A 13,937-nucleotide genomic window follows, 5' to 3' on the forward strand; every position below is an offset into this window, starting at 1 on the left:
GTCTAAAAGTTCCCCATCATTCCCCTGTAAGCTAAAAATTTTATTCAAGGTCAAAGGTCAAAAAAATGAGTTTTTCGCGATTTTCAGCAAAACGGTAAGTTTTATCATAAAGTACCTCAGGCAAAGATTGTAGATCATAAAGTTGTCTATAAAAAATGTATCAATACTTTTTTTCTTACGAGCCACCGTTACTGAGATATAACGATTCAAAAAGTTATAAAAGTTGTTATCGTCATAATATGCATGAGTACGCCACGTATATACATCTAGAGTTGTAATATTTTATATAATATATATGTATATTATATATTAAATGTTTAAATATTTTTCTATCGGTCATTGTAACTTATACAGTAGAACCTCGATAACTTAAACCTCGGTAACATAAAAACCTCTGTAACTTCAAAAAATAATATGTTCCCTTCCCATCAGAGCCCAAAGCCTCTTTAACTTAAAATACGCAACCTCTATATCTTAAATAAATAATCTCTGTATTGGCCCTTAGTAACTTAAAGAAATGTTTCCACAACCTCTATAACATAAAATTGTTTGTCAATGAGTCATTTTGAAAGTGTCAATAGGTTTCGGTATTTATTGCTTGCACGTGTTTACTATGTATTGTTAACGTAAACAATACATTACCTATTGTTTCCTTTATCGAATTTTTCAAAGCTTTGCGGCGGTTAGCTTTATGACGACTTTAGTTCTATTGTGTAGGTATAACATAAAATTGTTTGTCAATCAGTCATTTTGAACTTATGATAGTCCCAACCAGTCAACAGAAATTTCTTTCAAATACCCACAACAAGTCTCGGTTCATTTCAATGTTGAAACAAAAGTTTACGGCTGAAAATATATTGGTAAAACAAGCCAATAATGATGCTGATGTATTGATTATTGAAACAGCAATAGAGCAATTCAATTTGACAAATACAACTATTGTTGTTGGTGAAGATGTTGACTTACTTGTAATACTCACTGCTCGAACGCCAACTGAAAAAACTATTTTTTTCTTAAAACCAGGAAAAGCTCAGCATCAATCAAATATATATTCATTAAAAAGTTTATTTACTTTAGTTAAGTGTAAAGATCATGTACTATTTTTACACGCAATAACTGGCTGTGATACGACATCTGCATTTTACAGGAGGGGTAAAACAGCAGTTTTCAAAATGTTTGAAAAACAAGATTTAATTCAATGTGCTGAAGTTTTTAAAAAGAGTAATTCAACTCAACAAGAAGTTATTACCTACGGCATCCGCTTTCTTCTTTCTATGTACGGAGCTCCTAAAAAAACTACCTGTTTAGATAAGCATCGATATGCATGTTTCGTTAAAAACACTAAACATAAAAAACAAGTTCAACTAGCTTGTCTTCCTCCAACCTCAGTTGCTGCTCACCAACATCTTTTTCGAGTATATTACCAAGTTCAAGTGTGGCTTGGTTATGATCAGCTAGACCCTACAGACTGGGGTTGGAAGTTGGTCAACAATATATTAGAGCCAGTTCAAACTTTACTTCCACCTGCGCCGGAAAAACTGTTGAACACTATTTTTTGAAACTGCAAAAAGGGATGCAGTGCTAAATGTGGTTGCAAATAGTCAGACTGTCTTGTTCTTTGGCATGCACAAATTGTTAAGGACGGTCGTGCTCTAATATTGAATCACAAACAATGGAGGATTCGTTTGACTTCGACGAAGTATCATGATACTATGATACTATGTATCGCATGCGATACATCGCTATTGACCAAATTACTTGCATCCAAAATGAAGATGAAGAAGAAGCAGGAGAAGAAGAACAAGAATTTGAAACTTACGAATAAGACGAATAAACTTCAACACTTTTTTTCATTTACATCGCTTTTATCTTTCCCAATCTTTGAAAATTTCCGTTATTTCGCAATAGTTTTACATTAAACAGGATCACAACTGACCCGTGGAGTAGGCCTACTGGGGAAACCACGTTAAAAAACGCGCTAAGTACACTACCTCATAGGTTGCGTGGAAACGTGTCCATATTATGACGATAACAACTTTTATAACTTTTTGAATCGTTTTATCTCAGAAACGGTGGCTCGTAAGAAAAAAAGTATTGATACATTTGTTATAGATAATTTTATGATCTACAATCTTTGCCTGAGGTATTTTATGATAAAACTTACCGTTTTGCTGAAAATCGCGAAAAACTCATTTTTTTTACCTTTGACCGTGAATAAACTTTTTAGCTTACAGGGGAATGATGGGGAACTTTTGGACATTGTTTATAATTATGTTTTCAACAACTTCACAGAAATTCAGCCTGTTGGGACTTTATGTAGCACCGAATGTTTAAATTGACCGGGCTATAACGAATAACTATGAGGTCAAAACTGAAATCCAAGATGGCGCCGACGAAAATTTTACATCTTTTCGTCATGGGTGTCATTTTCATGGTTTTTGGGGTAGCTATTAACCAATATGAGGTCGAAACTAAAATCCAAGATGGCGCCGACGAAAAATTTGACATATTTTCGTCATGGGTGTCATTTTCATGGTTTTTGGGGTGACTATTAACGAATATGAGGTCAAAACTGAAATCCAAGATGGCGCCGACGAAAATTTTACATCTTTTCGTCATGGGTGTCATTTTCATGGTTTTTGGGGTAGCTATTAACGAATATGAGGTCAAAACTAAAATCCAAGATGGCGCCGACAAAAAATTTACATCTTTTCGTCATGGGTGTCATTTTCATGGTTTTTGGGGTAGCTATTAAACAATATGAGGTCAAAATTGAAATCCAAGATGGCGCCGACGAAAATTTTACATATTTTCGTCATGGGTGTCATTTTCATGATTATTGGGGTATCTATTAACGAATATGAGGTCAAAATTATAATCCAAGATGGCGCCGACGAAACTTTTACATCTTTTCGTCATGGGTGTCATTTTCATGGTTTTTGGGGTAGCTATTAACGAATATGAGGTCAAAACTGAAATCCAAGATGGCGCCGACGAAAATTTTACATCTTTTCGTCATGGGTGTCATTTTCATGGCTTTTGGGGTAGCTATTAACCAATATGAGGTCAAAACTAAAATCCAAGATGGCGCCAACGATGATTCCTAAACATGTATTTCAATACTCTTTAAGATTATTTTTAAGACTATCGGTATAGTGGGACACCCTGTATAGTCGAATTCTTATCTAGTCTCACTTGTCACCGGGGTTGGAGGTGGCCGGGCGGGGACCGCGACGCTGGTCGCAGCCTCCACCGCCGGCTCTGCTGAAGCTCGTCGACGACGCAGCTGTCTCCAATACGTTATTATTGCCACAACAACCAGAATTCCAATTAACACATATATTATGAAGTAATGATGAATGTCGTGATACGACAACTTCGTGCCCAATGGTTCGCTCAGTTTTAGGAGGTCAATTTTTCTTTTTATTTCGTCAAATTGCTTAATGTCTTCCGAACTGTTTGTATTGAGATCCTGATCTGTTAATTTGGAGATCGATATATTTATAAGATGATTTATTGGAGCAATTTCTATTGGCACAAACTCGGAAGTGGTATTTGTATATGTTGTATATTATATGTTGTATGTTATATGTTGCTCGACAGCTTTTTATGAGAAAATACTTGAAAATCTTTAGTTTTAATAGTACAACCCTCCATAACGGTTAACAAACCCGCTTTTGTTACCCGCTTTGAAGAGGTTATTTTATCAGCGCAGATAAATTTTATGTTGCATTCATTACAACAAAAATAATAATATACATTAGAGGTCGATAATTCTTGCCAACGATTCGTACAAGGTAGTAATGTTGTTTGACAAATTCTAGTATTAGGAATTCTCTTAGATAAATCATGATCATCTATTAAATGTGGAATAGGATTTCTGATGTGACAAAACATAGTAATAGGATTCTGGCTCAAACATGATTTAAAATCGCTTTCCGAGATCGTTATAAAAGAGTCCTTTTGTATCTTGATAGCCGCTAAATTAGATGTCGGTATCACGTTCACCATGCTGCCGTTTGATATACGTGGGATAGAAATGAGATTAAATATTTCATACATATTTCTTTTCATCAAACCTCTGGTCCAAATAAACTATTAGCAACGTAGTCTACTCTGTCGATTAAACCACATATCAAATGAATCACTCATAAATTAAATGTTATTATAATATTCAAATTCGCCGAACTCGTGATCAAGCTGTAATATTATAGCGTCGCATTGTGTTACTTGTTCTCTTATCATGGGACATATTGTTTTGAGATATGAATTCTTTGTTTTCGATGTTTTAATTTCTTCCTTATTGTAGATTGATTAATAGTATTTATACTTTATAGGTAACATAGGTCGTTTCATAGTAAGTAAGATAATTATTTAATCATCACATTTATATTTTATTATAGTAGGTAATCTCAGCTTGTAAAGGGATCAAAGCTTTTCGATATTTCGGACAAAAATTGTCGCTTTGTAGGATATGAGATCAATTCCGCTGTAAACTCGTACTTAAATTAGCGCCATCTAAAAATTAGGATTTGAAGGTCATGTTGCAAATTAGGCGCTCTATACATGAGATCATTAAGGGTTAATCCATTTTAAGCTTTCGAGGCTACTTATGCGTCGAACATAAAGGTTAGTTTGTAGTTGATGACTCTGCGCGTAAGGTGCGCGGTAGGTGGCCACTTGGCCTGACCTCGAACGTGACGCTTCTGGTGTCATATTTTGTGACGTGAAACATTCGTGTAAAAGGGTATTATGATTTTTATTACATTGCTTACACAATATCTGTGAAAAGCATTTTATTCCTTCATGGTAATGTAGGCAGTTGAGGCAAAGTTTCATGTTTTCAACCGTTTTTCTTCGCTCATAAGGATGCATTTGTAATAATGTCGGACATGGACAGGTGTCAACAGCGGAGTTAACATCAGCTGTTAGATTTTAAATTTTAAAATTAATTAATTAGTGCTTAATTAGTTAATATTAGTAATTATTAACTATTTTATTGATGTAAAAGTGAAAATAATTGTGAAACACACCTTATATGTGATATATGCAACGCTTTGTATGACGCGGAGGTCAACGTGTCAACGGTTAACCGAATTCAAACATCTTCTCCAATAAACCAGGGGAGTACTAGTTTTATAATTTCATATTTAATGATAAACGACACCTACATTCATTTGTAATACTAACACCGCTCATATTTAATGAGCTACGTCACAATTAATACATTGGCACAAAAGTTACCGTCTCACTTTGCTTGACAAGTTGGAAGCAATTTAGAAGACAATAACTTATCGCCCCAGACAATATTATTCTTTACTCTTTACTACATCATACCGTTAATCACTTAATATCAACATTCAGTTCTATCATAATAGTATTCCGGAATAATTACCTATCTCATACATTTCCTTTCATCTGTTTCAGCAACTTAAAAATACAACATGCTGACCCGCAAGGCAGTAGCTAAGGACATGGAGAATAAATTAAAAGCTACACTCCATGATTTAAAAGCTTCACAATCTTTATGTGAAAAACTCATACAAGAGCGGGATGAAAGTGAATTAGAGATTCAAGAAATTATAAACAAGAACTCTCTTCTAAAAGCCGAGCTAGCTGAACTACATATGAAATATATTAATAGTGAAGACAAGTGCAAAGCCCTGCAAGACATTGTGGACAGCTACCAGCAGTGCTCTAGTCACCATGAAAAGGCTCTCAGCCGTATTGCGGAGTTGGAATGTAGCTTAATGGAAGTGGAAGAGAACAATCCCAAGCGGCAATGCAACACACCAAGTAGTCTTCATGATGAATTTGTTGAATGTGGACAGTTAAGTGGTTCTGTAAACTTTAAAAAGATCAATTTCTCTTCGCATAACAAGTTAAAAAAATATCTTAGATTAAGTAAGTTCATCAAGCGTACGCAATCAATTGTAAGAAAGAGTTCTTCAAAAAATGTAGTTCAATTAGAGAAAGCCAACAAAAACCTGCATCAGGAATTAGATAAATATCAAAGGGATCTAGATTATTATAAAATCTTGTATGATGTAGAAACAACTGAACTTAAGGAGAAGATAGACTCCTTAAGTCAAATGTTAAATGATGTGAACCAGAAATATTCTTCTGCCCAAATGCAAATTAACGAGCATATACAACAGGCAGATCACCTTATTAAGTTGAGCAATGAGAATATGGATCGTTTTGAGTCTCTGACCAATAAATATGTATGTCAGTGTTCAAACAGTGACAATGAGCAACCGTCGCCCCATAAGTCTGACTACACAGACATACATAGTGGTAAACCCAATACCACAAATTCAACCAGTAATACTAAACACCTTTCAAAGCAGGAATTGATTGTGTTGTCAGATAATATTGGTCAGGGATTTGGCGCTATGCTTAACAATTTAGGGCTTATAGTTACTAATGTTTGTACCCCTAACAGTTCATTTAAATATATAATCAAATCACTGGATCATTTCAGCTTTAATAAGAATAATATTGTAATTATATTATATGGGGACAGTTTAAATATAAATAATAAGGATATTGATGTAGGATTTAAAAAAATGTTAGATATTAGTAGTAGGACTAAATGTAAATTTATGTTGTGTACATTGCCATACCTACCTGGTTTAACACAAGAACAAAATAGATTAATTCATAATATGAATTTAAAATTGTATAACCTAACAAATCATCATCGTGATGCATTTATTTACTTTGACATTAACTTATGTATTAAATCTTTTACTTTGACAAAGAATACAGTGTATCTGCCAACTAGATATAAGCGAGAACTTGCTATGTTAATAGCATATAATATTAACCAGTCTGGTACATGTTCGGTATCAGACCATCAATCTACTACAATTTTATGTAGTAGTTATTATAATATACATCAACCTAGGTTAAGTGTTGACAGTCAATCTAGCCCTAAGCTAGATTTAAACTAGTATATAAGACAACAGCTAAGCAGTCTTTTACCATAGTGCATCAAAATATTCAAGGCTTGGCTAGCAAATTGTTAGAAATAGAATTGTTTCTGAATGAAAACAATATTAAAATATTTTGTGTAACAGAACATTGGCTTAAACAATGTCAGTCGTTAGTAAATATTGAAAATTACAAATTAAAGAGTATATACTTTAGGACGCAGGCTATTCACGGAGGTTCTGTTATTTTTGTACATGATAGTGTAAAATGTAAAGAACGAACTGACATTGTTAGTCTTTCTGTAGAACGGACCATTGAACTGTCCTGTGTGGAGCTGGAGCGTTATATTATTGTTTGCGTTTATAGACCCCCTTCCAGTGACTATAATATGTTTGAGAAAGTCATGGAAGAAATATTAAAGCGTCTAAGCAGGAGTAAAAAAAAAGTTATAGTATGTGGTGATTTTAATATTGATTTACTTTTACAAACACAAACGGCTACACGAATTGTTAATTTGTTTCAGTCATTTAATCTATATAAACTTTTTAACGAACCCACACGAATTACACCTACTTCTGCAACGTGTATTGATAATATATACTGTGACTGCATCTGTTTAGAGAAAAATATTCTCAATACATTGACTTCGGATCACTGTGGCCAGAAAGTAGTTTTTGAATGGGATTGCATACCTACATTTAAAAGGATTAATGTTAGGCCTATAACTAAAAAAGGCATTAATAAATTTAAGAATAATATTAATAAAAACCTGCCCGTACTAAATGATCAATCCTTTCCTAATAGTCCTTGTGAAATGTTTAAAAATCTTTTTAATTTAGTACATAATGAATTTGAAAAAATATTTAAAGTTAAATCTTTAAATATTACCAAGGATTTACCATTTAGTAAATGGGCGACAGCTAGTATACATAGGTGCAGGAACATTCTTTATGAATTATATGGTATGAAGCAATATAATAAAGACCCATCTTTTCTTAGTTATGTTAGAAATTACTCAAAAATTTTTAAAAAAGTTTGTTTTACTGCAAAGCGTTTGTATATCAAAGAAAAAATACGCGACTCTGATAATAAAGTTAAAACAGTTTGGTCTATTATTAATGGTGAAATGGGTAAAAGCAAATCAAGTAATACCATAAAACTTGTAAATAATGACAGGGTTATTGACAAAAGTGCTGATGTTGCGCTTGCTTTTGAAGAATTCTTCAGTAGTGTCCCTGCTACTATTACTAATAGTTTAAATTCGTCTTCAGCACTTGCAGAAACCTTTTTGAGAGACCATGTTGCGGGGTGCAGTACATTATTTGAATTACGACACGTAACTGCTAGTGATATTGTTACTGCCTTTAAGACGCTTAATCTAAAAAATACTTGTGATCTTTGGGGAATGTCCGTAAATTTAGTTAATAATATAATAGAAAATATTGCGAAAAATTTAGCTTTCATATTTAATAAGTGTTGTGACTATGGTACATTTCCTAATTTACTAAAGCTTAGTAAAGTTATACCTCTATTTAAGAAGGGCGATCAAGAAGACTGTAACAATTATAGACCTATCTCTATTTTACCAACATTAAGTAAGGTATTCGAGAAGTTAATATTAAACCAATTGAGTAGTCATTTTGCATCTAATAATTTACTGCACACCAAACAGTTTGGTTTCACAAAGGGGCGCTCAACCACAGATGCTGGAGTTGCACTTCTAACACATATTTATAAAGCATGGGAAAACTCAAAAAATGCTCTGGGGATATTTTGTGACCTCTCCAAGGCATTTGACTGCGTTGAACATTGTACTTTGTTACGTAAACTTAATCACTATGGAATTACAGGAAAAGCCCAGAACCTCATAGCGTCATACCTGCATGATAGGATACAGACTGTAGTTGTTAATGGAGAACGTTCTAGCGGTGCGTCAATTAACATTGGTGTTCCACAGGGGTCCATTTTAGGTCCCTTCTTGTTCTTGGTATATATCAATGATTTTCCCTATTATTTGCAGGATAGGTGTGAAATAGTTCTGTTTGCAGATGATACCTCATTAATTTTTAATGTTGATAGGCATGACCCAAATGTTGACGAAGTGAACAGTGCTCTTTCACACATATCTGAATGGTTTACTGCCAATAATTTATTATTAAATGCCAAAAAAACCACTTGTGTTGAATTTTTACTTCCTAATGTAAAAAAGTTGAACAGAGATATTACCTTGAACGGGGAGGTATTGCATCCTACTGAGTCTACTGTATTTCTAGGGTTAACATTGGACGAGAAACTACAGTGGGGAGCCCATGTCAACACCGCTGCAGGTAAGCTCAGTTCAGCTGCATATGCAGTCCGAAAAATAAGGCATCTCACCGATGAAGATACGGCTAGATTGGTTTATTTCAGCTACTTTCATAGCATTATGTCCTATGGAATTCTACTGTGGGGCAAGGCTGCAGATATAGAAACTATATTTATCTTACAGAAAAGAGCCATTCGCTCTATATATAATTTGCGTGCTCGGGACTCACTAAGAGATCATTTTAAGAATACTGGTATCCTTACTGTACCATCACAGTATATATTTAATAATATTTTGCATGTTCACAAAAACGCCGACTTACACACAAGAGTAGGAGATAGACACGATTATGGCACAAGGAACAGGAATAGAATTGAAATGCCGTTTTTCCGATTAGCTAAAGTTAAAAATTCATTTATGGGTCAAGGTATACGCTTATACAATAGAATTCCTCTCAATATTAAAGAGTTTAGTAGTTCTAAATTTAAAACTTATATAAAAGGTGTACTAGTTCAGAGAGCGTACTACAGTATTCAGGAATATATGGACGATAAAGACCCATGGAGGGTTGTCGCGTAAAAGCCACAGGACAGTTCTTTGGCATATTATGATATATTATGTATAAGTTAGATATAAGTTACATATTATGTAATATTGACATGATTTTAAAAGAGCAACTATGGAGTTTCTTGCCGATTCTTCTCCATAGATACTGCTTTCCGAATCGGTGGTAAATGTTAAAATACTTATGTAATGACGATTCGAAAGTGCTACTAAATAGTAGTCTAATTGAATAAATGAATGTTTGAGTTTGAGTTTGAGTTTGAGTTTCATGTATAAAGGCGATGTTCACTAGAATTGCATATCGGACACCGCTTGCGTTTTACATTTGTTATAATATTACTGGAATACTTTCGTTGCGAAATAGCATGATTTGTAGAATATGGATTATTAAAACTCTGATTAAATTTATTATTATAACTTTTAGAAAAGGGTGATTGATAATGATTATTCTTGTAGTTTCTTAAATGTGTATGCTGATTGGATGATTGATGAAACGCTTTTGTTGTGTAGCTTTCATACTTTTTTCGTGAGGTCTCTAGCGTCATGAACTTAGTTTCTAAATACTGTAAAAAGTCTTGCAATACAGGTATCTCTCTGGGCGACTTTAAGGATTGCATGTAATCATTGTATGTCTCTGGATCTAACTTCTGAGATAATATACAAACAAGGAAAGGGTCCCACGATGATACGTTAATGCCAAGGTTTTCAATTGCATTAATGCTCTCATATGTAACATCATGAATCCGTTTAATATGTTGATATGACTGATGTTGAATATTAGGGATATTTAAGAGGTTATTAAGATGAGATGTAAAAATTAATCGCTTATTATCGTAACGATGACTGAGGATATTCCAAGATATGAGATAATTGTCGGAGCTAATTTGGAGATGTTGGATCATTTTTTCAGGTTCGCCCTTAACTTTACTCTTGAGAAACTGTAACTTTTGTGCATTAGAAAGTGACGGATTATTGTGGATAGTTTCCGTAAATAGATCTTTAAACGAAACCCATTGCATGTAATTTCCTTCGAATGTAGGCAGCTCTACTTTTGGGGTTGATTTTTCTATATGAGATAGAGAATACATCTTTTTATTAATATCTGTTTTTAACTTATAGTAATGTTTTTCATAATTTGTAAATTGTTCTTCATATTCTGCGTTCGTTCCGCTCAATTCATTTTCTAATTCCCAATGCAAGGTATCAATTGCCGACCAGCGTATTTGCAAGGACTTTAGGATATCCTCAAATTCCCACTTTTCCGACATAAGATCAAGATTTATGTTTGAAATAGTTCGTAATAAAAAAAGCCTTAAAATTGGTTGTTTGTTTTTTCATAAGCTCTTCCGTTTTATTCATATTAGAGATATTGTTAGGAGGTTTTTCTTGATATTCATGAGAGGTTGACGGGGTTTGAAAGGTTGGAGGTTGTAATTCAGGGGTTTCTAAAGATTTATAATTCTGTAAGGCTGTCTTTATGTTATTGTATTTTTTCTTAATTTGATCATATCTATTGAATGCAAAATAGTCATGAGAGTGATCGTTGAAAGATAGAAGTATCATATGGTTGTTGTGGAAGTCTACAAAATATTGTTCTAGCGTTTCTAGTCTTCGACGTATATAATCGGGAGTCTTTCGCTCCGCTCCATCCTTTTTAAAGTTTATGTGTAGCTTATCCAATGCATCTATTAATTGCTCTTGGGTAGCTAAAATATCCTCCATTGACATGTTTGAAAATAAGAGATAAAATAAGAAACCTTACTTGGTTAGCTTCAAGTTACGCTTACGCCGCGCCGAGATGTGAATTATTCTGTCGATGTGTAGAGATGTGATGCCTTTCCAGGGCACCAGGGTTGAGATATATAGAGGTTTGGTGCCTTCCTAAAGCACCGAGGTTGAGGTGTAGTGTCCCCCCAAGACACAAGGGTAGAGATGTGAAGATATGTGTGGTGCCTTCCCAAAGCACCGAGGTCGCAATGTAATCACGGAAACCAGAACCACGCACACAAACACAGCACAAACTTTCTGAACACGCGTCCTGGTCCCGCAATTCACGGTTTGTTCGAAGGACCAATGTAATGGGATAAAATATGAGATTTGAGATTCAAGATTGAGATTTAGATATATTTATTTGTTCACTATACTTATGGGATGAGATGAGATGATCTAGGATGGAGCTCCCGGTGCGGAATCCGAATGCGAACTAACTTATTTTGTGGTAAAATAATTAATACATTACAATGAAAGGTGCAAAATCGACGCGTTGTATTCCGGGAACTTGTATATTGTCTGTACGATGTCTTAATCGTACAGACACCCATGACAAAAATATGTAAAAATTTCGGCGGCGCCATTTTAAATTTTAGTTTTGACCTCATATTGGTTAATAGCTACCCCAAAAACCTTGAAAAAGACACCCATGACGAAAACATGTAAAATTTTCGTCGGCGCCATCTTGGATTTTAGTTTTGACCTCATATTCGTTAATAGCTACCCCAAAAACCATGAAAATGACACCCATTACGAAATAAAGTCAAATTTTCATCAGCGCCATCTTGGATTATAGTTTTGACCTCATATTCGTTAATAGCTACCCCAAAAACCATGAAAATGACACCCATGACGAAAAAATGACAAATTTTTCGTCGGAGCCATCTTGGATTTTAGTTTTGACCTCATATTGGTTAATAGCTACCCCAAAAACCATGAAAATGACACCCATGACGAAAAGATGAAAAATTTTCGTCGGCGCCATCTTGGATTTCAGTTATGACCTCATATTCGTTAATAGCTATCCCAAAAACCATGAAAATGACACCCATGACGAAAAGATGTAAAATTTTCGTCGGCGCCATCTTGGATTTTAGTTTTGACCTCATATGGGTAATAGCTTCCCCAAAAACCACCCACATTTGCAAATGTGTTTGCTCCTTAGGAAAAGTTCAGATTTCCTAGGTAATGTGACGAATCTAATTTATTTAATTCGGACCGTATCTCGGAATAACATACATATAACATACATACACATTATTTTCTAAGCATTGTATACAATTTCGGATTTAATACATTGCCGGTAACATAATACGTTATGATAATTCTTAAAAAAGTATTTTAAACATTTCTTAAAAAGCTTAGATATTGCATACAATTCCTAGAGGTTTTGTAAAACACACACTTTTTTTAAAGTTAGTTAGGTACTAACTAACATACTTATCAGAATAATTGTACCTAGTTACATATGGCGACGTTAGATACCTAAATTTGAGTAACGCAGATTTGTGACAGCGTCCTTAAAATAGAAGAAATGTTGTCAAAGCATAACCTACAATTAAAACACTTTATTTCTAGGCCATGTCTCAGCGTTAGACATAAACCCATACCAAAAAAACTTGCTAGCGTCCGGAGCGTCCGACAGTGAGATATTCATATGGGACCTGAATAACACAAGTCAACCGATGGCTCCGGGGAACAGGAGTCAGCCGTACGATCATGTGCAGGGGCTGGCGTGGAATCAACAGGTGCAAATTAAGAATTTTTTGTACACATAATAATACTATACACTCAAAGAAAAAAAAAGTTAATTGAACAAAGAATAGCTCATGACGCGTTGTGGTTACAGTAAAAGATACAACGTGAAATTTATGTTGTGGCTTTCATTAAATCACTTATTATACATTGTTGCAACAAATAAATGGATTATAATAATATCTGTTGAAAATTTGGAGCCATGTCGAGCTACTTATATAAATTAGATAAATCTGAAATTAAATTAGTCTGTGATACATAAAATAATTGTGTTAATAAAATATTATTTTCAGGTGCAACACATTCTAGGATCTACATTTGCAACTAGATGTCTTGTTTGGGACCTGAGAAAAAATGAACCTATAATGAAATTAAGGTATTATGCTAATTCCAGCTTACATAAGAGCATTGTCTGATGTTTAAATCATTCTTTTTTATTTTATATTGATCTTATTATATATTGTAGTTAGTTCTAAATTAGTGTTTAAACATTTTTCCATGAATAATTGTAATATGTATATTTGATGGTGGAATTTAAATGATTGCAGTAAGATTGATTTGATTTATAGGAAAATTGTGGCACTGCTATGACATCCAAATTATAATA

The 13,937-nt window shown here is 34.0% G+C and overlaps 1 protein-coding gene across 2 annotated transcripts in view; it reads left to right on the forward strand.

Annotated features, from left to right (window-relative positions):
- LOC123697949 (protein transport protein Sec31A) overlaps nucleotides 1-13,937 on the forward strand; it is a 33,528-nt gene that overhangs the window by 1,381 nt on the left and 18,210 nt on the right. For both annotated transcript variants that reach the window (XM_045644526.1, XM_045644527.1), the window contains exons 4-5: nucleotides 13,154-13,323; nucleotides 13,624-13,706. In XM_045644526.1, coding sequence (XP_045500482.1) covers nucleotides 13,154-13,323; nucleotides 13,624-13,706 — 253 coding nt within the window. The remainder of the gene's footprint in view (nucleotides 1-13,153; nucleotides 13,324-13,623; nucleotides 13,707-13,937) is intronic.

The sequence above is a fragment of the Colias croceus genome, chromosome 15 (assembly GCF_905220415.1).
Source record: "Colias croceus chromosome 15, ilColCroc2.1".
NCBI lineage: Eukaryota > Metazoa > Arthropoda > Insecta > Lepidoptera > Pieridae > Colias > Colias croceus.